This window comes from Prunus avium, chromosome 6, assembly GCF_965620075.1.
Source record: "Prunus avium chromosome 6, drPruAviu1.hap1.1, whole genome shotgun sequence".
NCBI classification, from domain to species: Eukaryota; Viridiplantae; Streptophyta; class Magnoliopsida; order Rosales; family Rosaceae; genus Prunus; species Prunus avium.
This window is the reverse complement of record NC_142289.1, coordinates 7,203,155-7,227,105: the sequence shown is the minus strand read 5'-3', so window position 1 is coordinate 7,227,105 and position 23,951 is coordinate 7,203,155. Positions and strand designations below refer to the sequence as shown.

General features: G+C 38.8%; 5 protein-coding genes and 1 non-coding gene across 7 annotated transcripts; 4 read left to right on the top strand and 2 right to left on the bottom strand.

Moving 5' to 3' along the window:
• Positions 1-448: 448 nt before the first annotated feature.
• LOC110761000 (uncharacterized) lies at positions 449-2,974 on the bottom strand. 2 transcript variants are annotated; one of them, XM_021963372.2, is made up of 2 exons: positions 2,666-2,974; positions 449-2,106 (listed from the first exon to the last, which is right to left on the bottom strand). In XM_021963372.2, the coding sequence occupies exon 2, from the start codon at positions 2,071-2,073 to the stop codon at positions 565-567; it is 1,509 nt and encodes a 502-aa protein (XP_021819064.1). In that variant the 5' UTR covers positions 2,074-2,106; positions 2,666-2,974; the 3' UTR covers positions 449-564. The 2 variants fall into 2 exon arrangements, with proteins under 2 accessions (XP_021819064.1, XP_021819063.1); XM_021963371.2 differs by having other exon boundaries at positions 449-2,210; positions 2,666-2,973.
• An 8,816-nt stretch (positions 2,975-11,790) lies between these two features.
• LOC110761028 (RING/U-box superfamily protein) lies at positions 11,791-12,861 on the top strand. Its single transcript, XM_021963405.2, has one exon. The coding sequence runs from the start codon at positions 11,961-11,963 to the stop codon at positions 12,504-12,506; it is 546 nt and encodes a 181-aa protein (XP_021819097.1). The 5' UTR covers positions 11,791-11,960; the 3' UTR covers positions 12,507-12,861.
• Positions 12,862-13,787: 926 nt separating this feature from the next.
• LOC110761027 (Core-2/I-branching beta-1,6-N-acetylglucosaminyltransferase family protein) lies at positions 13,788-16,482 on the top strand. Its single transcript, XM_021963404.2, has 4 exons — positions 13,788-14,899; positions 14,973-15,048; positions 15,151-15,266; positions 15,965-16,482. The coding sequence occupies exons 1-4, from the start codon at positions 14,335-14,337 to the stop codon at positions 16,471-16,473; spliced, it is 1,266 nt and encodes a 421-aa protein (XP_021819096.2). The 5' UTR covers positions 13,788-14,334; the 3' UTR covers positions 16,474-16,482.
• Positions 16,483-16,650: 168 nt separating this feature from the next.
• On the bottom strand, positions 16,651-16,724 carry TRNAV-AAC (transfer RNA valine (anticodon AAC)). Its single transcript has one exon. It is a non-coding gene; the product is annotated as a tRNA-Val (tRNA).
• Positions 16,725-16,919: 195 nt separating this feature from the next.
• DPA (Transcription factor DP) lies at positions 16,920-20,336 on the top strand. Its single transcript, XM_021963357.2, has 10 exons — positions 16,920-17,059; positions 17,564-17,693; positions 17,890-17,957; positions 18,102-18,145; positions 18,386-18,451; positions 18,583-18,720; positions 18,824-18,892; positions 19,192-19,290; positions 19,845-19,915; positions 19,998-20,336. The coding sequence occupies exons 2-10, from the start codon at positions 17,584-17,586 to the stop codon at positions 20,185-20,187; spliced, it is 855 nt and encodes a 284-aa protein (XP_021819049.1). The 5' UTR covers positions 16,920-17,059; positions 17,564-17,583; the 3' UTR covers positions 20,188-20,336.
• A 753-nt stretch (positions 20,337-21,089) lies between these two features.
• On the top strand, positions 21,090-23,153 carry LOC110760988 (Dof-type zinc finger DNA-binding family protein). Its single transcript, XM_021963356.2, has 2 exons — positions 21,090-21,355; positions 21,534-23,153. Exons 1-2 carry the CDS (start codon positions 21,305-21,307, stop codon positions 22,617-22,619), a joined length of 1,137 nt encoding a protein of 378 aa, XP_021819048.1. The 5' UTR covers positions 21,090-21,304; the 3' UTR covers positions 22,620-23,153.
• Positions 23,154-23,951: the final 798 nt, after the last annotated feature.

The window sequence follows — 23,951 nt, the reverse complement described above, 5'->3', positions numbered from 1 at the left end:
TATCAAAAGCGCTTTTATTATAAAGACGTTGAAATTTTCATAAGAAATTGAAGTGCTTCTTGGAAAAGCACTTGGGAGTGCTTCTTGAAGAACCCATGGCAGGTGCTTTTCTAGAAAGCATTTTTATGACCCAAAAACGTTTCTAAACTTTTCTGCCAAACGCTATCAGAAGCGTTTTTGATTGTAAGAAAGGGCTTTTAATTGTTCCAGAAGCACTCTCAAACGGGCCCTTAAGTTGACTCTAGGTACTGCCTGGCTGAGGTTTTCAACTTGGATTATGGATTTACAAATTAATTTCTGCTATGGAAGTGAGAAAGAAGCAAACAAAGTTCAGTTTCTGGAACCAAACATAAATCAAGAATGGTTTAGCATGTATATTTAAATCAAGAATAGTGAGAGTCAAAGCTAACCAGATGCATAGATTAGTAGCAAAAACTGCAAAGACAAATGTGAGAAGCACATTCTTTTTCCTTCATAAAATACACAGAACGGTACAAAGTTAGTAGAACAATGAAGCAGCAACCATGACAATAACCCTTACATAAACTCTATAAAATGCCTATCTCAAGTCAACATAAGATCATTGCCTCCAAGGTGAGGGCGGAGGCAAACACGAACCTCATGTTCTTCTGGTCCAACGCGGAGTTTTGGAACCATAATCTCTAGCACAGAACCTGGCCCGTCGTAATAAGCTTCTATGTTAGCGTCTTCAGGAATGCGGGTGGACAGTGGGATTTCTCTGACAAACTCTCCTGGAGGACAATGCTCAGAGGATGGATCTGTAAGCCTGAAAGTCCGATCATGTCTCTTAATGAATGGCATTCGAGATGTGCTCATACAAGACACCTTAATGATACCATGAGTAAGAGTATTCCTCCAAGAGACTTTCACCCTTTGGAGATCCACAAAGGGTAAGCTGATAATGATCAAATAACCTGCATCATCCTCGTAGATTGTTTTTGCAGCAGTAACAGGTCCATGAACATTCTTCATTACACCACTAAAGTGATTTAGCCATTGCGACCCATTTGCGTGGATTTCCATATCTGGGATTCGATCAGATGGAGGATTAACAGCCAGGAAGCAATCGTCATCGTTCCCATGGGGAAAAAATTCCTTCCTCCGCTTGCTGACAGGAGACAGGTCCATTCCATCAGAATTGTTGTTGTTAGATGGTTGCGTAGACAAATTCAGCCCGGATCCATTCAGAAGTTTCTTTGAGTGGGAATTTGGCACATTCTTTAGTGGAGCCGGTGGCCTCTCAAGCTCAAAATCTGTATTTGGAAGGTTCCTCCATGAACTAAAGTCACCTGCTTCCATAGGGATTGTGAAGTTCACATCCCGCCCAGTCAGTTCCATCCACCTCTTACGCTCGTCCTCATCAAGGCCAATGAGATTAGGTGCCCGAACAAGTTCAATCCCGTGCACACACTGGGGGTTTGAAAGACCCCTATAATGCTTCCGCTGCATCCTGTGAGATCGAACAAAACCCTTGTCAACACTAAATGGAAATGGACGCTCCCCTTGGCGGGAATGTCCATTCATGTAACTCCTTAGCTGCATCTTACCCAATGCATTCTCAGGCCTCTCTTTGAAAACCCACATGTACATATTCTCCATGTCATGCTGAACCATGAAAACATCAAGCTTGAGATCAGACTTCTCAAACCCATTAACCCCATTGCTGTCCCTGATAATTTTGGCCTTTGATTTCTCACTCAATGCAGGCTTGAAGTAGAAACTGAAGAAAAACCAAGCACCCCATATGCTGTCTACCCGCTTGGCGCATTTCCGTCCAACCACCTTGGGGATGGTAAGTAAACTCTCGGTCTCGTAAACCTGTGGACCAAGCCCAACATCTAGAATATCACAAGGGTCCGAATTCCATGACGGTGGAGGTGGGCTGCGCTCAGCTGACAGGGGTAAATTGATATCAGGAGGACGGGAAAGTATGATTTGCCGATTCATCTCCAAATCCAATTCGTCGTGAGAGGAAGCACTGGAATCCATGGACAAAAGCGTGGAAGGATGATGATTCTCCATTGACAAGGCTGTGAGCAGAGAATCTCCCATTTCAGCTGAACAACTCCTGGGTGGGTATTGTTGCTGGTGGATTGAATATTGCCATTTCCCAAAAACAATTCAAAGAAATAACCTTATAAAGACCTTCATCATATCAATCCCCACTATATCTCCCCTCCATCAAAACCCTAGATTTATCAAATCAAATAACAAATTCCTCACACACCCAAATCAAGAATTCAACAAAATAAAACAAGATTCAATAACCCAATAAACAAAACATAAAAAGAAATAAACTTTCTATGTAAAAAGAAAGAGAGAGTGAGACCGTGAGAGAAAGATCTATAAGAAAAAAAATGATGGTATATGGTTTATAAAATCTGTGTAAAAATCTCTTCAATCTCAACCAATGGAGAGAGAGAGAGATTTCTAAAACGCTATAGAAAAACTATATCCAACCCTAGCCCAAGAATCTCCTGAATTCCTCCAAACCCAGGTGGGAGACACTGAATCAGAACCATCAAATCCATAAAATAAAATTTTAAAAAATATCTAAAAAAGCAAACCCCAACCAAAAAAGAACAAAATTTTATCCAAAAAGACCCAGAAGAAGAAAATCGAAGGGGATCTTCAAAGAGAGTACCTTTTGGGATAAGCATCGGGGAACCGGAAGCAAGAGGGACCTCCAGAGGCGACCATGATGCTCATCTCCAGCGTATCATCAACTACCATATTCGCTTTTCCCTATTCCAGTTTTTATTTTCTATTTTTATTTCTAATTTTAATCTTAAGTTTAATTAATTTTTTGGCCTATTTTGCCGTCCAAAAATACAGAGGCATCGGAGAGAGAGAGAGTGAAAGAGGGCTAAATTGGATTTAGGTTTTTTGGGGTGAGAAATGAGATTGAGAGTAGGAAGAGAAAACAGAGTCGTGTCGTGTGGGAGCATCTGGTTATAAAGAGAGAGGTGGTGGGTTAAAGCCCGCACTAGATGTCACCCATTTGGCCTACCGTTACCCGTCGGGACGGTGTTTGAAGTTGTTTATAAAAATATATATATATATATTTTCTTCTTATTATGTAAATAGGAGCTCTTACATTCCTGCCAATAACAATATTATATGTATGTAAAGGTTTTTCTTTTTGTGTTTTGATCTTTTTTGCCTATGCATCAAATTGTTCTTCGCATGAAAGAGGAGTATCTCCTTACAAAGAAAGAGGCAAGTAATATCCTCTTTTTTGTCACATACGATATTGAGAGAGTAGCAAATCGAACCTCGAGATTTCACGTGCAGAATAAATGCTTTTAAGTACTATAGTGATAAGCCTCTTGTTCTAAGAGTTATTCTTTTTATTTATCACGTATATAAGCAGTGTGTCTATAAATTAGAATAATTTAAAATATCGTTTTGTCAAAAGAAAAGACGGACAAAACAAACTAAAAATGATAAGTTCTCTGGGACGGAAAATTCCAATTAGGTCATCCAATACGACATAAATAATTGAAAATGAAACCAAATGCAGCCAAACTCCGAGGTGAGACTTGAATTTGCTATTTTGCCCTACAAGTTTTTTAGATAACAAGTAATTGTTTGTAAACACGCATGTTGACTTCCTATTCTCCCTCAACTTATCATTCAACCCTTATCTCTCCCTTTGTCATTTCAGTTTGGCAGTTTGTTCTATTTACAATAACAATAGTCACCCATTTTGTTTTTGACACTTATTTTCATTTTGTTCTGGTAATAATTCTGCATCCCTTTTGACCACTTTGTCACGCACATATTTTCGTATTTTTGACACTTTGTTCTAAAGTTTAAATATGCTCTTTCGTCAGTCAATTCTCATTCACCACATCATCAAGATCTTTTTACAACAAATCTAAATCCGTTACTAAAACCATTTTCCGCTGCGAAAGACCTTCGGCACAAAAACTTTCACCGTCGAAAAAACCATGTTCAAATTCATTACACATTACTGAAGCACCATCCGTATCAACTTTGATAATTTTGAATGCAATGAAGGAAACATAAAAGAAACTTTCTAATTGATTGAATGAACTTTAAAGATTCTCGATGCAGTTTTTTTTTCCTTCCATTTCAACTTTACCTGTTTCTGAAGAGATGGAAATGATGTAGAAGATGAGGAAAACTGTAGCTATAGCTCCTTGTAAGTTGTATTATTAAAGCTCAAAGAAGAAAGTGTGTCGTCCACTCTTGATTTTTACTCTTTTAATGGTGGGTGTGGCTATCAATCCTCTCATCTCAGAGGGTCCTCCCCGCACTCTCTGAACACCCAAAGATTCATCCATCCCACCAATCAGAAAGTGTGACTTCTTTTTTATTTTCATCCTTTTTGATACATATATATCATAATGTTGTGGTTTGTGTCGCCTATCAATTGGTTTCTCAGATATCTCTCTCTCTCTCTTGCAGTTTTGGGATCAATGGCTAAGTTAATTGTTTATCCTTAATCTTGTTATAATAACAATGTCCCGATGAACCTTTCCTAGTTAGCCTTAATCCCACCTTATTTTATAAAACTAATCATATTATTACATAATTGCCTTTGTCTTTCTTGTCCCACATGTGCAATAATGGCTTCATGGCCCATTAAGTGTGTAAAGCCATATATAATTATAGTTTAATTACACCCTATCCTACATTTTTTTCATGTGTGCAAAGTTATGATAGTTGCACCCAATTATCATACAACAACCCATCATCTTTTTGTTTCTCTTCTTTTGGGGGCTTCTGTGTTGAGTCCAAAACAGAGACGCAAGCCAATACATCAGTGCAATATTGGAAATTGGAAATAAATGCATCGTATGTAGTCACCCCCTACCTATATTAACTAGTAATATAGAACTGAATTATCGTACATGCGTTATTCATGCGCTTACGAGACTTCTTATTTATACGTAGAAATGTTCTCTTGCTACGCGATATAACATGTGAAATGAGCATAGTACTAGCAAGGGAGGAAAATGAAGTGCACTCTCATTAGGATAAACACTTTCCAGGCACTTAGTCAAATTTTAAATGGGAAAACAGAGCATAATTCAGTAGAAATTGTTTTAATATGAACAAGGGGAATCTTCAGTTTTTTTTTTTCTTCCACTTATACAAAAAAAAGGTTAAAAAAATGAGTTTCTTTAATCATTAAAGTGTAGATTAAATGAACTCACATATAGATATATAGATATGCCTCAGATATCACCGTATATATGCAGAGGCCATCCATGGTCATTGGTCAGGTCTGTTCTGTTTCTGAAACAGAGGAACTTTGCCTTTACTAGGACTAGTTCCTTCCTTCAGGTCACGTACGAGTAAAATGTGGGAGCTGGGCCCACGTGGCACTTTAATTAATTAATTACTTATTTTACAATTTACAGGCAGGCCTCTTGCTTATTATAATTGAAAAAAATTGTGTTTCAGAGATTTACCTGAACCGGTGTTTACTGCTGCAACTACCCCAACTCTGCCCTGGAAACATCATCCTATTCCTATGACTAAACCTAGGTAGGTTTGGCCCATAAGAATGGTTGGGCTGAATGGGCCTTAGTTTTGATTGACCTATGGGCCTAGTAATCTTCATTCTTCGGGCCCATATAATCGGTTGTATACAACCAGTGATACGAAAGAAGATAAAAACTAATATGTGGGAAAACGAGCGAAAAATATTGGATAGATCATATCATGTAAATTTCGTGTGAATTTACAGGATAACGACTTATCCACACAAAGTTAAAAAGGAAAACGAAAGTTCAAATGGATTATGATGATGTTTGTTGGTAGAAAAGTTTTTATTTATGGAGCAATTAAGTTGCAACATCAGCTATGTCGGCAGCCAGCCTATTGTATGATTTCGTAATCGGTGGCAATCACAAATTCACTGAAAGAAGCACATCCAGTATCCAGATCAAGGCCATTGACATGGCAATTGGACACGTGTTGCAAGATCCAAATGAGAAATTTTTAAATTTAAAACAAATGAAGAAGAAAATCAATACTTGATATCTAGTAGCATCTTTGAAAAAGCAAATTTAAATAAATAAATAAAATTTGTGTAATGATTAAAATATCTCAATAATTGAGGCAACTCGGACAGACGATGGAGATGTTGAAAACGAGATGGTTGAGATATTGGGAGAGGGGATTGGTGGAATTTGGGATCCTAGTCGACTCACAGATACAAAAGTGCAAACATTTTTTTTTAAAAACTTTTTGTTTTATTTATTTTTACATGGAAAAGCAACATCTTGTTGCTAAATAAGTTGAACCATCAAAGTTCTTGAGTTGGTTGGAATCAAATCTCATCAGCATCATGCATGATGCATTTGATTAGAAAGTTATTTGGGAGTTTACAAAAAGAGATTAGTTGGACTAACAATAATTTGCCATGTTGTCACTTAATTTTGATGCTCAAAGTGGCAAACACTTTTTTTTTTTTTCTTTCTCTTTTTCAATGTGCTTCCAAAAGATTCACATGTGAGGGAATAGTAGGTGCTCGCTTAGCTAACAATGCATAAGCAATAGAAGTTTGTAATTATGTTCATAATACTGTTAATCGATTCGATGTATTTAAGTCAAACTAAGAATACGTGGATACTCGACTTGGATCCACTCAGCTTTCATCCTTAGAAAGCTAGATAGGTGAGATTGTTAAAGAGCAACATTAGCAGTTCCTTTGAGTATATGTCTAGAATTGCTTCCATTTTGCACCATATGTTTTACCCTTCGCATATTCCACTCTCCAACATAGTAGCATATAGTAGCAACTCATGAACATGCATCTAGTGTGGACCCGAGCGAATATTTAAGAGAGCTAGGGAGTGCCCCAAAATCAAAAGGAATCTCCATGGGTCCACATAGATAATATTTTATTTAAAATCAATTTTTGCAAGCCTTGCAATTTCTTATATTTGCTACACAATATATATTTTTTATTTTAATAAAAGTTCATCACTCTTTTTAGAGCACTTCCACCCATTTGCCATGACAAAGGGCTGGGGCAAGATAAGGGCTGTTACTATTCACATGAATAGTGTCAACCCTTGCAAAAGGCTTGTGGTGTTTCCACCCATTGCCATGGCAACCACTATTCACATGAGATATGAGGAGAAGAATTTGTATAGATTTTTGGTGTGGGAAGTAAAGAATATGACTAAGTATTTATTTAAAAAAATTCTAAAATTTGTAGTATTTTTTTTTATAAAAATTTCATTGTTGATGTTATTGCTGACGTCAGCAAACCCAGTCAACATCCCAGACTATTCTTGCCTTCGAGCCTGCCCAGGCTTGTGGAGCTCACCAACTGCCCAAGCTGCAGAAGCCCGCTGGAACATCAAACTGGGGCTTGGGCCCCCTGTTGCCCGGTCTGGGAGGCACCGTTGGAAGTGCTCTTACAACCCTAGGTTACTAAATGAATTGGGATTGGATTGGCCGGATTAGTGTAATTTGTCAATCTAGATTCAACTAATACTTCTTTTAACGAGAGAATCTTAAGTATAACTAGTTGTATAGAATTATATACTTATCTCTTTCTCACAGCGTGATAAGAAATATGAAAACATGATCGTATACAACCGATAATAAGAAAGTTTTTCTCCTTTCTAACCTATCCATACATGCATAATTTCAATGTCAAAGTTTGGGTAATCCTTTCCATGTTGCACTCCTATTTCTAAATTCAAATATTACACTTTGATAAAAAATTTGGGCTGGATCAACTAACTTATTTGGTTTGAATTGGACTAAGTTAATATGATTGGGCTTCTTCACTAGAATACCCATATGATCATGTTGAGACCAACGTTGACTTTAATTTCCACTCTGTTGACTACTACCTTGGTGATATTCATTTGATCAAATCAAATTTGAGCATAAACACCAGTTCATGTGGATACGCAACCTGACCTCTAACAAAGTCATTTTCATCTGCTCCGTGCAGCTACGTCTAAAAATCCTAGTCATCAAGAAGCCTTTGTTTTGTCACCATTGCACAAGACAGCATACCTCAACCTCATAAGTCTCCTAGTAATGAACCCCAATTTAGCATGCCCAAAATACCTCTCCTTCATCTCCCAACATCACCTCCCCCCATTATGGACGGCGGAGGACCACCACACCGGAGATTCGAGTTCGGGCCGGAAATCATCGGTCTAATGGGTGTTTTCGCTGGAGTCATAATTGTTGCCACATACCAATGCCTTGTCAACAACTGTTGTTGCAGCCAAAGGCGCATACAAAACGCCAGCACACAACAACAACAACAACAACAAAATGAACAACACAGGCAAGGGATTCAAATCAACCCAAATATTCATAGGCCTCCTACAAGCAATAATCCTCCACCTGCCCATTTGATCCCAATTTTCAAATACACCAAAGAATGCAAGGAGGGAATTTGTGCTGTGTGCTTGTGTGAGTTCAGAGATGGTGAGACAATTCGTGTGCTGCCTGAATGCATGCACTTGTTTCATGCGGGTTGTATTGACCTGTGGTTGAACTCCCACTCTAATTGCCCACTTTGTCGTACGGATATTGTGCCTCCGCGACATGTCGTTTTGTCGATGCCGCCCCCTCAACATGTCGTTTTGTCGATGCCACATTTTAGTGGGGGAGACATTTAGGAGGAGCACTTGTATTGCGAGTCATGGATGGATGGCCTCACTTTTGAGTTAATTAATCAACTTTTGCTTAAAAGAATGTACATTACTCAAGTTAGTGGGTTTTGTTTTGTGAGTTAAAAAAAGAAAACTGTAACTATCTTATGAATTATTTACTTTTTAAAAATTTATATAAACGAGATATCTATAAAAAGGAGAATTTGAATTTTAATGCAAAGGAGCGGGCTCATTATCCTAACCAACTAGCTTTTTGGGTTGAGACAGTTGCTTGCACCAAATCCGGTTAGGGTTTTTTAAGGGGTCATATTTTAACATAATAAATAACAGTTGCTGTCATAGGCAAGCTTACCTCTAGCTGTACCAAAGTTCTAGTTATATGTAACTAAGTAATTTTCTTTTTCTTTTTCTCCGTAACCCCTTACGTCTAAAACAACATAATGAAGTCCTTGTTTTGTCACAATTTGCTCAAGACAGCATCTCAAACCTCCAACTCACCTAGCAACCAACGCCAATTTAACCCGTGCCCAAGACACCTCCTCCTTCATCTGCTACATTATCTCTAACCCCTTCTCATCTCTCTCCATCATGAATTCAGGGACGGAGGAGAGCCATGCCAGCAACGATAGGGGATTCGATTCATTTCTCATAGACCTCTTGTTTTGCCTTGCAATCGGAACCATCGTCGCTGTAACATATCAGTGCCTTGCCTACCAAAGGCGCATGCGAAGCAACAACAACACACAGCAACAACAAAATGAACAACAACCTCAGGGGCTTCAAATCAACCGATGTTGTCAGTTGATCCCAGTTGTCGAATACAGCAAAGAAAGCAAAGATGGGATTTGTGCTGTGTGCTTGTGTGAGTTGAAAGATGGCGAGGCAATTCGTGTGTTGCCTGAATGCATGCACTTGTTTCATGCTAGCTGCATTGACATGTGGTTGAGCTCTCACTCTAATTGCCCACTTTGTCGTACTGATATTGAGCCTCTGTGACATGTCGTTTTATCGATGCCACATTTCAGTGGCGGAAACCTTAGCATTTGAGCTTGCAACACGTGAATGGATGGATGGTAGTTAGTGGGTTTTGTTGCAAGGGGTTTGTAGATTACACATGCACTCGAAGTTGTGTCTACGCCTCTCCAGCTTTTATATATATATATATATATATATATAAAAGTGGGTTTTGTTTGGTGAGTTAAAAAAAAATTACTCTTGCTTATGAATTCTTTGCTAGCATTTTTTCACACCTCTAGGTCCTTATTATTGCTGTTGGCATCAGCTCAATTTTTTAGAATTGAATTAGGCTTCTTGAGGGATCAGACCCATCTGGTCACGTTGACCAACGTTGACTGCTACTTGGATGAAATATTATATATATATCTAACCTGCATCATATATTTTAAAATGATAAATAACAGTTGCTGTCATAGGCAAGCTGAGCTCTAGCTGTATCAAAGTTCTAATTATATGTAACTTATAACAAGGTGATGTTATTTTTCTCCGTAACCCCCTACATGTAAAACAGCATAGTGAAAGTCTTTGTTTTGTCACAAATGCTCAAGACACAGCATCTCGAACCTCCAAGCCACCTAGCAATCAACGCCATTTTAACTTGTGCACCAAGACGCCTCCTCCTTCATCTAAAAACCCCTGATCATCTCTCTCTCTCCATCATGGACGGATGGGGAGACCCGCCCTGCGATAAGATGATATTTTATTTCAAGATAGTTCTCATCTGCATTTTGGCCCTTGCAGTTGGAATGATCGTTGTTGTAACACATGAATGCCTTGCCGATGATGAACACGAGGTTCAAAACAACCGATATCGCAACAGGCCCCGGAGAACAAGAACAACAACAGAAACTAGAGCAACCACAACTACAAGAAATAGTTCTTCATCATCTGCACATCATCAGTTGATCCCAATTGTCAAAGAAAGCAAAGATGGGATTTGTGCTGTGTGCTTGTGCGAGTTCAAAGATGGTGAGGCAATTCGTGTGCTGCCCGCATGCATGCACTTGTTTCATGCCGAGTGCATCGACATGTGGTTGAGCTCTCACTCTAATTGCCCACTTTGTCGCACAGATATTGAGCCTCCTCCTCAACATGTCGTTCTGTCGATGCCAAGTTTCAGTGAGGGAGGCCTTGGGAGCACCTGATATTATAGCTAAACTTGCTTATGAATGATTTGGGTTGCATTTTTCCTTGTCACAATTTTTCATATTTTTATTTCAATCCAACCCAAATAAAGTCAATAAAAATGTCATAATATTCCAAATTCTAAGAAGAGGATGATATGTGTAGTAAAAAATATATATATATTACTCCCTAAGATTATTATATTTTACATAGAAGTAATTGCCAATCGCCCAATTGCACATAATGTTTTGTTCCTTGTTCATTTATATTGCAAGATGGGTCGGTGAGGGTCCAGACAGAAATTCATGTTCTAGGGCCTGTACAAAATCTGTACTACAACTTGGGCATGGTTAGTGGAGCTCTGGCCCGGCTTGAGCCTGGGCTGGTTTAATCCAGTCTGGCCTATACCCATCACTGAGGACCCAAAACCACAGACAAGATCCCTCATGGGTAGGACCTAAACAAACCTTCAGTAAAATATGTACATAATCCTATACCTATAGTCAGTCTCTCACATGCCAGAATCTATTCGAGTCATGAGCACCACATGTTTTAGTTGTTCAAAATTGTAGCCAACAAGGTTTAGCATAATAGAAAAGAGCATTGATTTGCCGACTAGTAGTCTTAAGTTTGAACCTCTGTAACATCGTATCAGTATACTAGTTTGTGCGAAAAATCTCTCTACTTGTAATTTAAACTGTCATTTATATTAAATGAAAAATTGCAAAATTGTAAACGCACGACTGACATTAACACAAGTTGTTCACTTGTTATAATATAATTGAATATTTATTAATATTATACTCTGAAAGTGGAAAAGTGGAAAAATGAATTATATCGTCTATCCATGTTATACCAAGGAAACGAATTGTACTAGGTGATTCTATTTAAGTCCATAAAATATTTGTTCGTAAAAGTATACAAGTGATGTATCATGTACTTGATACTAACTGCAGTAAAATATGTAGCTGTCATGATATTACTTGAGAGTTTCCCTGAAAACCCCACATATTCCCATCAATAATTGCTCTTCACAAACCCAAAGAAAACTCCACCACAACACACACAAACACAAAAACACATTGTTTTTTTTCCAACCTCACCAAACTCAAAAAGAAAAACTCCAAAACCCCACCCACTGTCTCTCTCTCTCTCTCTCTCTCACTTATCATGGAGAGCGCACCCACCGTCCTAAACAAGCCACCCCCACCTTTCCCAGCACCGCCCAGAAGCGTAGACTTCTCTGCCCTCGGATTCATCCTCGGCCTCGTCGCCGTCATCACCATCCCTGCTCTCGTCTACGCTTTCTTCTTCTCCATCAAGTGCCCTCCCAACCCTTTCCGCCGCCGGCATCACCGGAGCTCCACCACCGCATCGGGACCCATCCGACCCGAACCCAACACCCTCAACCGGAACGACGTCATTTCGGACGTCAAGTACCAGAAACAGACCCATGTGAAGGAAATTGGAACAGAGTGCCCTGTTTGCTTGTCTGTGTTTGCTGATGGCGAAGAGGTCAGGCAGCTGAGCGTCTGCAAGCACTCTTTTCACGCTCTCTGTATAAACATGTGGCTTAAAGACCACTCCAATTGCCCCATTTGTCGAGCTTATATTGCCGTCGATCGTAGTAGTGGTAACAATCGAACGGCGTCTGGTGCAGCTAGAGATAGAGATGATCAGCAACAAGGTTTGCCAGATGCTTCGTCTATGGTTTGACACTAAATTAATTTTGGTTTTTTCCTTTTGTTCTTGGAGAGGGTCTTGTGGTGATGGGTTTTGGTGGAAGATTATGATGACAACATGTGGCAGCTGGGATATTGGGTTAATTCTTTTGCTTTCTTTTGAAGTTTTCGGAAACTCACCGACAAAGTTGTAAACTTGCAGCTATAGTTCAATTTCTTTAGCTTTTTACTGGAGAGAGAGAGAGAGAGAGAGAGAGAGAGAGAGAGAAATGCTAGAAAGTAGTTGATTTAATCAGGGCTTCTTCTATAATTTGAAGGTTGAAAGTTGAAAGTTGAAACTTTGAGCTGAATTTCAAACCAGATGATGTTTGTTTTAATCACCTTTACCATATGGCATGCCTAATCATTTCTCAACTGTAGCCATGTGAGAATTAGGAGAAGAAATCCTAGCAGGGTTGAGTGAAAGGGATATTGTATTATAATTAAGTGTATATGCAGGTAGCAGATTGATTTGTAAGAACTTTCATTTCAGCATGAAAAAATGGAAAGAAAACAAATTAAATAGGGTTTTTGCTTCTTCATGAAAAAAAAAAAAGAAAAAAAAAAAGAAGAAGATGAGAGAGGAAATAAGTGAATGTGCTTGTTATTTTTAAGGTTCTTTTTATATTTTTGCTCAGTGAGTCTCTAATGAACACTACAGAAGTGGAGTGGGTGGGTGAGTCATGAAAGTTTCTTTACAAACAGTCTGAGTTCATACGACACGTAAATTGTAATGATGTTTGTTGTTTGCAGACTTAATTAAAAAGGAAACAAATAAGAAGTACCTAAACATTTGCTTGTCAACAACCCCATTTGGTGTTTGATCATTTATAAGATGACACGTCCCTTCAATGGGTTATGTAATAAGCACTTGATCCATCAGTCCAACTAATAATATGATTAAAATGGGCAGAGCACCAACTTGTATGATTAAGGGCTTATTTGGACCACTCCATGCCTAATTAACCTACTTTAAATTTTGTTTTTATACATACGATATCACACTACAGAGGAGGATTCGAGTTCGGGTGCATTGAACTATTTGAAAATTATTACATAAAAAGAAAAGAGTTCGTATGCAATTTGGGAGGAAATTTCGTTCGTCAACAATCACCGTGAGTCGTTAGTTCTGGCCCATTTGGTGCCAAAAGTTTTTTTGTTTTATTTTCCTTTTCCATTGTCTTATTTGTGTCCCCAAGCAAAAAAGGGACTTGGCCCTAGATGGCTCATAAGGCCACCTCTTATATATTTTTTACTTCTTTCCATCGACTCATAACCCTTTTCAAATTGAAATGTTGGCAATGTTTAGTATTCAATGCTCCTGCTCAATCACGTTTTCTTCTTCTTAGATTCAAAGGAGAAAATGATAAAGAGAATGGAGCTCTGGTCCTCAGTCTAGAGAGTTCTATGTGCTGTTGCTGTTCAAGTTAAAATTGGAAATTTGGACAAAAGGCATTCCTACAATATACGTTACAGAATAACTGCTCTTAACCGGTTGAGATAGATCCCTAGCAACGTCGATTCGATTGTATTAAACAAAAGGAAGTTAAGGTGTACCACAAACACAAACGATCAAGCGGTAGCAGATCACAACAGACATTTCAAATTAAATACTAACGGGTATGCTTTCCCTCTCCCACTGAACCCATTTTCCCACCCGTAAATTATAAACAAAAGAGAAGAAAAAGCTTCACGCCGACACCACCTCCTACCTTCTCACTCCCTCCAAACCCAACCCACATCACCAAATCTCTCATCTTTTTTGTCATTTTCCAATTTCCTCTTGATCCCCAAAAGTAAAGAACTTTTTTTTTTTTACCTCCATGAAAAGAGCTCACGCTCAATGGCTGATGATTTTAACCGCCACTTCCCTCCTCTTCCTCATCGTTCTCCTTACCGTAACCCTAACCGGCCACGGTAAATACTCCTCCGGCGCCTCCGATTTTTACTACGAGCAGCGCCAGTTCACCACTCTGGACCGAAATTTTGGAGACACTGCCGAAAACAACGACGGCGACAGCAACCGGTTAGGGCTTCCGAAACTCCCGAGATTCGCTTACCTCATATCGGGCTCCAGGGGCGATGGCCCGCAGCTGCGGCGGTTGCTTCAGGCGCTTTATCACCCGAGAAATTACTATTTGCTGCACCTCGATCTCGAAGCTTCGGACGCCGAGAGGCTCGAGCTGGCGAAATTCGTGAAATCGGAGGCTGTGATTCGGGAGTTTCGGAATGCCATGGTGATCGGAAACGCCGATTTGGTCACCGCCAAGGGCCCCACTATGATTGCCTCCACGCTTCACGCCATTGCGATTTTGCTCAAGCGGGCTAAGGATTGGGATTGGTTTATTAATCTCAGCGCCTCAGATTATCCTCTTATGTCCCAAGATGGTAACTTTACTAATTTTAGTTCTATTTTGTTAATTCCAGATTCATTAAAGTTTCTAAATTGTTGCTGTTATAGAGCTTTTGCATATTTTTTCTTTCTTGCCGAGGGAGCTCAACTTCTTGGAGCACACTAGCAATATTGGGTGGAAAGAGTAAGCATCCAATTTTTTTATAACGCAATTCAACAACTGGTTTCTTTCTAGTGTTGGGCTTGATATTCATAATTTGCATATGTGTTTGTGGGAATGTTACAGAAATCAAAGGGCAAGGCCTATTATTGTTGATCCGGGCTTGTACCACTCTAAGAAATCCGGTGTGTTTTGGGCTAAAGAGAGAAGGTCAATGCCTGCTTCCTTCAAGTTATTCATGGGTACTTCTCCTTCTCTACATTTAAGCATATTTTGTTTATTTTGTCATGGCGAACAGGTATAGTAGTCTTTCTATGTGGTTTTCAGTTGAGATTATGAAATGGAGGATAAATTGAATTAGAACGAATTTAGAAATGGCTTCAAAATCCAAAACGAATTTGGTATTTCTTCATTTTTTAGCTTTCTATACAACCTCCTGATTCTGATTTGCAATTACACATTTACCATGAGAAGAAAACTATAATAAGCTGGGATTTCCTAGAACTTTGTTTAGATTTAGTTTCTTGACATAATCAATGCAACTGCCTTCAGCACAGTGTGGTTTCTCAGTTCCTTAAAGCCGGAGAATTATAATATCATTATCTAATCTTTCATAATGATAAGCTCATAATCAATGATACTATAATGATAAGCTGATAACCAGTGTGATGCTGCAATAGTCTGGTGGAAGACTTCAATCTTGCCATTTTGATCATAGCCTACAGTTTTTACATCCACAAGAGTGGAACCCATGAATTTTCATATGTATTCTGTGGTTCCTCAACCTTGATTTGGAACCTGAAAATGCCATTTAACATGATGCAAATTGAGAGTATTTATTGTACTTGTTGAATGGTTTATCTTGCTTACTATATGTGGCTGATGGATTGTAGAAGCATTTTATTTTGCATATCTCAAACATAAATCTGTCTACTTTCAGGGTCCACATGGGTGGTGCTGACCAAATCGTTTCTTGAGTTCTGTGTTTTGGGGTGGGACAATCTTCCCCGCACTCTTCTCATGTATTACACCAATTTCTTGTCATCCCCAGAGGGCTACTTCCACACCCTTGCGTGCAACCACAAGGACTACCAGAACACGACCGTGAATCATAACTTGCATTACATAAGGTGGGATAGCCCTCCAAAGGCAAATCCAATTAACCTAACGCTGGAACATTACAACGACATGGTCCAAAGTGGAGCTCCTTTTGCTGGTTCATTTGCCAGGGACGATCTGGTTCTCGACATAATTGACAAGGAGCTCTTGAAGAGACCAAGAGGCCAGTTTACACCGGGTGGTTGGTGTTTAGGGAAGTTAGGTAAAGATCCGTGTTTAGCTTATGGCAACCCAAATGCTGTAAAACCAACTGTAGTTTCAAAGAGGCTAGAGAAACTCATTGTGAAACTTCTTGATTCTGAAAATTTCCGGCCTAAGCAATGTAAATAGTCTTGTCTATGCTTGATTTTCCCTCCCTCCCACATTTACATTTTTTCTTTTCAGTCTAATAAAAAAGAAGATAAAACGAACTTGGGAGAGAAACCCTTTAAGAAAACCAAAACTGGTTAAGTGATTAAGCAGCTAACCGTGCATTATATGCTTCTTGAGAATAATAAAAAGAAACATTGGCGTCGCACGGACTCGAACCGCAGACCTTCAGTGTGTTAGACTGACGTGATAACCAGCTACACCACGACACCTTTGTGCCCTGAGTTTCCCTTTAGGAGCAATAAGTACAAAGACATGGAAATAAAATATGAATTTGGGTTTGGGCTACTCCAATCCAATGTGGGCAAAACCGCGGGCCTGGTGGCACAAAAATCAAACTTCAGGGGTGGGCCCATTATGTGGCAGTTTAATTTTAGCACGCTCTGCCTTTTATTTCATCTGTTCCTACTTCGTCGTCTTCATATTCGAGAAAAGCGGGAACTGCAAATTTATATATACATATTTTCAATCTTATAATAATATGCTGGAAAAATCCCCCTATTTTTAGGGTTTGCGCTTCTCCTTCAAGAGACACCTAGATCTTCAGGTTCGCGCTCCTCTTTCATTTGAATGCCTCCATTTTTCTTAAACGCAAAAATTTACATCTCTCTATTTCTTTTTCTTTAATTTTATTTAATTTACTGTATTTTTGTTTTCTTTACTTTTGTGATGGATGAGCAGTATAGTGATTCTCGTTGTTCTAGTAATTCTTGTAAATTCTGTAGCGTCATTTGTATGTGTTTGGAAGCTCATCAATTTGATCATTCTGTGGTGTTTGTCGATTCAATTGCTTTCGGTTTGAGAAAGCTTGAGCCAGTAATTTGGAAAATTGGCAATGACTCATTTAAGAAAATGTTATGGTGGAGATGGCTGATTTCATTGGATCCTCCTGACACTAAAATCACTTGATTAATTGAATTTAAATGGTGCTATGTTTCTTTTATGAATTGAATTGTAGTTTCTTTCCTTTTAAGATACAGGAGAAATTACAAAGAAGTGTGTTTTTATTACTCACCGGAAACGCCTAGAATTATCTTTGTTTGATTTGCAGAGTGTAGCTAGTTGAACGTTATGGATGATAACTACTCGGGGGATTCATTTGGTGGATTCTTTCAGAATGGGAGTGCACGGAGATCTATCACTTTCGATCATGACAATACTAGTACTGCCGATGTTGAGATGTGAGTAAAGTGGTTTATGCATCATATCATATTATTCCTTTTTCATCTACATATGTTATCAGTTCAACCAGAACCACTGAAGCACTATGTTTGCGATAGAATCATTTTAAGAACTTGTTTGATGGCCACTTTAAGTGGTATCTAAGGGTATTCCTTCTGAAATATATATATTTTTTCTTTTTGTTCCTGCTAAAAGAAATGCTCCAAAGAAGAAAAGGGTTTCAAGAACGACGGGTGGAGGGCTGCGCCAGTTCAGTGCCATAGGTCAGTAATTGATATACACAAGTCAAAATTTTGTTCAGTGATAATATAGTTTGTGCATGTGTTTGTGAAATTAAACCTGTTGTTAATGAATATCATCTCTCAAGGTGGGGTTAGTGAACATATAGATCTCGTTTTCTTTTTCAGTTTGTGACTTGTTGGAGAGCAAGGGAAGAACAACCTATGCTGAGGTATATTTTTCTAAAGTAACTATGAAGTTTATTTGGTGAAGAATCATTATGGAAAAGAATTAATTAAGAGATCCTTTATGTAGTAATTTTTTCTAGGATAGTGTTACATATGGTTTTTCTTTGCGGATAATGGATAGCTTCAATTTCCAGTGTCACATAATCTTCAGATTTTTGTAATATATTTTTCCTTCTTTGATCAGTGAATGTTTAAGTGCGAGTAATTATAGTGATGGTGTTCAGCTTGCAGATTACATAATGTCAGAGTTAGCTGGAAATGACAGTGAAAAAGCAACATCTTTGAGCGAGGTTCAATTCAGACCGATAAATATAACTATCTACATTATGCTTCTTTTAATGACTATCATTATTGTCACAGTTGTTTTGCCATTATGGAAATTACTGAAGTATGTTGTGAAAATGATTTATCAACTTCTCAGTTTAATGACAAAAATATACCACGGCGGGTATATGATGCATTAAATGTTCTTGAGGCATTGGATATCATCACAAGAGTTAAAAAAGAAATCAAGTGGAATGGGATTCCAGACAGAAAGATGGATTTGGAAGGAATGAAGGTTAGTGAATGTCATTATTTTGATCGTGTGATACATAACACGTGCTATAAAATTTGGGGATTGAATAATTTGACAATGTTGATTTTGTCTTTGATTCTTTCAGGCAGAGTGTGTCAAAATGATGAATAGGATTGGAAGGAAAACGGCTTACTTGAAAGACTTAGAAGAGCAAGTAATGATATCTGACATACTTGTAGTCTGATAAGTTTTGTAAATCCCTGTAGTATATCTTGTGGTTTTAGTCTTATTCAGTCCCTGTGGGAATGGTTTGCTAGTAGGACTTGTATTGGAACACTAATTGTTAAATCGCAATAACCTATGACAGTTGGCGTGATTGGTAGTAGATTTTTATTTTATAAAGAACAGAAAATATAGGCTTTAACATTTTTCAGTTTGCTCTACCAAATGGAATTACTCTACCAGCTTATGTTCTAATAGTCTTTGTTATTTCTCTGGAAAAATATGATATAGTTTGCAGATCTCCAAAATTTGATGTATTGCAATAAAGAGTTGCTTAAGAGTGGAAACTCTCGTCCTGGGGGATTTTCTTTGCCATTTATACTGGTCCAGGTATATTACTTTGTTATCTTTTGTTTGTTTGCATGACTAGGACTTGTTTACAGTTGAAAAAATTCTAATTTGAATTGTAACAATCTTACAGTTGAAGCCTGTAGTTAGCATTTCTTCGAGTTATGACATAAATTTATCTTCTAATTATTAGGACAGAATGGGCACTAGTTTGGTTGACATTTCAGTTGATGCAGACTTGGTACTTTGTCATCATTGATATGTTGATCAGCTAGTGCACACTGGTGTGAACTTAATTCCTGCATGAAAATGAAATTGTTGAAAATTTATCTGCAGTACTCACTTGCCAGCTAGGCATCTGTTGATTGTTAATTTCAGCCAAATCTTTAGGCTTTTTTCTTAGGTGGAATGTGTAGGGAAGTATGCTTGAAACAAAGGCATACCCTGTTCCTAAATGGCAGAATCATCAATCTACCATCTATACGAAGAGTTTAGTTTCCTGCAAGATTTAGAGATTATAAATACATAGCGGATGCATATATGTGTATATGTGTGACAGTGCATAATCTTATTTTCCAATCTTTTTACTTCTCTAGACAAGCCGTGATGCTACCGTCGAGATTGAGATTTCTGAAGACAAGCACATGGTGCACTTCGATTTCAATAGGTATCAGTACTTTGTGTCGCTACCGGGACTTTGGTGTAGTTGTGACTTGTATCATTTTCTAACTAACTTGTCTCTCTGGCAGTGCGCCCTTCTTCTTGCACGATGATACTTACATTCTGAAGCTATTGCGGCGTCACCAACCGCCGGAAAGAACAAATCTATCCCAAAATTCTTCACCTTCTCCATGTCCCAGCATTGTATCTGGAGGCGCCAGACCCTTTTATTGGAGCTCTGGCACAGAAACTCCGAACTCCAAACTGAACAAATGTTGAGATGCTTTTACTAGGTTTATGAAACTTTGTATAAAAATCGTTATAGGCTTTTCCCTTATTCTTCTAAATGGCTTTAAGGTAATTTTGTTTCAGTTTTATTGTTTAAGGATTTAGATTTATAGCTTAAATCACAATTGTTTTTCTGATTATCTCGTTTTTCTATAATTCTGTTTTTGCTGATACATATTTAATTACAAGAAAGAAATTAAACCAAAAAAGTGCAGTCAAGGAGATTGCATTCAACTTTATTATCTGGTTCCCGAAAAAAAATAATAAGCAAGTATGAGAACGGCTGTAAAGGGCGCGTGGGTAGAAGTGAGGAATGATGGTGTGATTTAATAATATAATATTCCCATGCAAAAAAAAAAGCAAAGTGGGGAAGGGAAGGGAACAGAGCGGACCGGGGTAAAGGGGTTCACTGGGGCGGACACTTCTTCGACTGTGAGGCCACACCCACCAAAGCACAAGAACTACCTTTTCTTTTTTATTATAATAATTCCTTTAACAATTTCTTTTCCTTAATTTATCATGCACTATTTCATTATTTTAATCCATATAAATATCAAAATTGGGAGTTGCCCATGTACAGGATCTGCACCACATTAAACTAACATATAAATAATATAATAATTAAGTTGCTCTCCACATACACATAAACGACATCAACTTTTTCCATGCAAGATGAGAACCACTAATCTTTTAATATTTCCCAAGTAAGAGAGAGGCATCAGAAAAAACCTTATGGATTAAGAAACTGAGAGGGAAAACATAGTTCTCAAAACCCTAAAAAGTAATAAAACAAAAAGAGTAGTCTTAGCCTAGTGAGAAGGAACAACTACAAACAAGTAACAACAAGAAGTAAATTATTAGTATATAAATACACAAAAGGCCCCTCCTTTATTTTTGCTCCTCATCACTCCCTCCCACCCCTCTCCCTTGTTTTCCTTTCTTTCTTTCTGTCTTCCTTTCTCTTTTCTCTCTCTCTCTCTCTCTGCAACTCTCTCTCCCTCTCTCTCTAGCTTCTCTCTTTGTTGTTGATGTGATTCTCCACTATTATCTCCAAAAACCCATCAACCTTTACAAAAGATAGAAAGAAAGGCCACCACAAGAGAGAGCCATGGTTTTTTCCTCCATTCCAGCTTATCTTGATCCATCCAACTGGCAACAGGTAACCTCTAGCCCCTCCTTCAATTTTGTTCTCATGAGGAATTTCTCTCCCCCAAAAGAAAGTGAAAACATTTCAAAAGCCAAATATTCTATTTACTTTTGTTTTTCATGATCTTCTTGAATATACCAGATATTTGATTTCTGCTTTTTAATCTGATTTTTCTCCTTTCATTTTGCAGCAACCAAATCATCATCACTTAACAGGAAGCACCAGCAACAACAGCAACATAAACAACAGCAACAACAATTCTCACCTCCTTCCACCTCCGCCACCACCTTCAAACCCTCATGGTGGCGGCAGTGGCCCAGGTGGTGTGGGCTCGATCAGGCCAGGCTCCATGGCAGATCGAGCCCGCATGGCCAACATACCGCTCCCGGAACCGGCACTAAAATGCCCCAGGTGCGATTCCACCAACACCAAATTCTGCTACTTCAACAACTACAGTCTCTCCCAGCCCCGCCACTTCTGCAAGACCTGCCGAAGGTACTGGACACGCGGCGGCGCGCTGAGAAACGTTCCCGTGGGAGGCGGCTGCAGGAGGAACAAAAGAAGCAAAGGAAGCAGCAGCAGCGCCTCCAAGTCCCCGGTCAGCAGCTCGGACCGGCCAACCGGTTCCCCCGGTTCATCAGGTCAAGCAAATATTGGCTTAAACAACACCGCAAGCACAGCAGATAATAATACTATGATGAGCCCACAAATCCCACCGCTGCGTTTCATGTCGCCTTTTGCCACCGACATGGCCTTAAATTATGGCATGAACGTTAACAATTATGGTGGCGGCGGGGGAGTAGGAGACTTGACCAGTTTTCATCAGATGGGGAGCGGCCTAGGGAGTATCGGTGGGTCGCTCTTTAATTTCCAGCAGCAAACGCCGTCGTTTCCCTTCTTGACAGCTGGCGGCGGGCTGGACCCTTCGCCGGCAGGTGCGGGGATGATGTTCGAGAGCAGTGGAGTTGAGGTGACGGGTTACAATCAGGTGAGGCACAGAGCACCGTCTGGTCACGGTGTTGCGGGGATGAACTCTCAGATGGCTGCGGTCAAGATGGAACTAGAAAGTCAACAACATCATCAAAATCAAAATCAAAGTCAAAATCCGGAGTTAAATTTGTCTAGGCAGTTGATGGGGATGAGCTCGGGAAATGATCAGTATTGGGGTAATGGAGGTGGAGGCGGTGGCGGCACTAGTAATACTGCATGGACTGATCTTTCTGGTTTTAGCTCTACAACTTCCACACCTAGCAACAATATTAATAATCCCCTATAACAATTCAATTTCTATTATCTTATGATCTTTTGTGGTATATTGGTCTCATCAGATCTAATATACTTAGCTGTGAAGCTGGCTTTGGGTTTTAATTTCTTAGTGTAGCTTCAATTAATTCTATTCTATAGAAAGTTAACTTGGAAAAGATACCGATCCATTGGATGAAGCTATAGATCTGCCCCGTGAATGAGATGAAGGAAGATTGGGAGAGGTGGCTGATGGGCTTTGTTCGTCGTGAATCGTGATGAAGTAGTGGAAACCCTAGAAATGGTAGGTTTTTCATTTTTAGTTTACGTTTTCTTTTTGTTTTTCCAGCTTCATCTGGGAGCTGAGGGTTTTTTTCTTTTTCTTTTTTGAATTTAGTTTTAGGATGGCAATATTGTATGAGCTAGATAGGATGTTTGCAATACTAGTAGTGAGTGTATGAGTAGTTCATGGAGTTTTGAAATCCGAATTGAACATGTACTTCATGGATTTTCTTTCATGGAATTTGATGTTCTTCTATATATGCTAGCTGCTGCTGTCATGAACTTTTTTGTGCTGTGTATGTAGCAATTGTTACATATATAATTAACTATGATATTTATCCAATTCTCAGTTGAACTTTCCGCCATTTTGATATTTGCCCGCAGCAATGATTCCGTCTCATTTGTTCCACTAATCTCTGAAATGGTATAACGTTGTTAGAGATGGACCTTTTAATTGTTAAAAGCTTCTTTTCGTTTTAATCTTTTGAAATCAACTTTCATTTATGCTGAAGAGTGGCGGAGGATATGTCAGAATGTTCACCGGTTTGAACAACGTCGCTTGCCAGTAGGCAAATTGTGCAACTTTGATGCAGTACTTCCAAAATGATTTTTTTATTTTTGGGTTACATTGGGAGGAAAGAAATCCTGGGGTTTTGATCGTGGGTGCCAAGCATGGGGGAAGGGGGAGGGCCACAACCATTGTGTTTGTGGTAACCGACTAAAAAATGAAATTTGAAGATTAGGGCAAAGGTTCAAAATACTTCAATGGAGTCTTTCTTTTCTTGACTTTAATTGATTCCCGGCCCCCATTTAATACATGAAAAGTTGATAATTTGTTATGGATTTAGGTTGCACAAGCATGTTATTATATTGACAAATTTTATAATAAAAGTCTAAAGTCCACATTTGTTCTACAGATATTACTAAAAGGACTAAGCTTCCAGTCTAAGCAAGCTTATGACTGTATGCGTTTCAAGTGTCGGCCCTCTGACTAACAAGGTCGTCGTCCATGATCATTTATCAAATCAGAAAGACTGTTAATTAGTACAATTTCAAATGGCTTTTCTAATCAATTTATTTCATA

Coding starts and splice junctions, on each gene's coding strand:
- LOC110761000 (XM_021963372.2), bottom strand. CDS start 2,073: ATGGGAGATTCTCTGCTCACAGCCTTGTCAATGGAGAATCATCATCCT.
- LOC110761028 (XM_021963405.2), top strand. CDS start 11,961: ATGGAGAGCGCACCCACCGTCCTAAACAAGCCACCCCCACCTTTCCCA.
- LOC110761027 (XM_021963404.2), top strand. CDS start 14,335: ATGAAAAGAGCTCACGCTCAATGGCTGATGATTTTAACCGCCACTTCC. Junction 15,049..15,150: donor AGCAATATTGGGTGGAAAGA/GTAAGCATCCAA, acceptor GGAATGTTACAG/AAATCAAAGGGCAAGGCCTA. Junction 15,267..15,964: donor TTCCTTCAAGTTATTCATGG/GTACTTCTCCTT, acceptor GTCTACTTTCAG/GGTCCACATGGGTGGTGCTG.
- DPA (XM_021963357.2), top strand. CDS start 17,584: ATGGATGATAACTACTCGGGGGATTCATTTGGTGGATTCTTTCAGAAT. Junction 18,721..18,823: donor TGGATTTGGAAGGAATGAAG/GTTAGTGAATGT, acceptor TGATTCTTTCAG/GCAGAGTGTGTCAAAATGAT. Junction 18,893..19,191: donor TGAAAGACTTAGAAGAGCAA/GTAATGATATCT, acceptor AATATGATATAG/TTTGCAGATCTCCAAAATTT.
- LOC110760988 (XM_021963356.2), top strand. CDS start 21,305: ATGGTTTTTTCCTCCATTCCAGCTTATCTTGATCCATCCAACTGGCAA. Junction 21,356..21,533: donor ATCCATCCAACTGGCAACAG/GTAACCTCTAGC, acceptor TTCATTTTGCAG/CAACCAAATCATCATCACTT.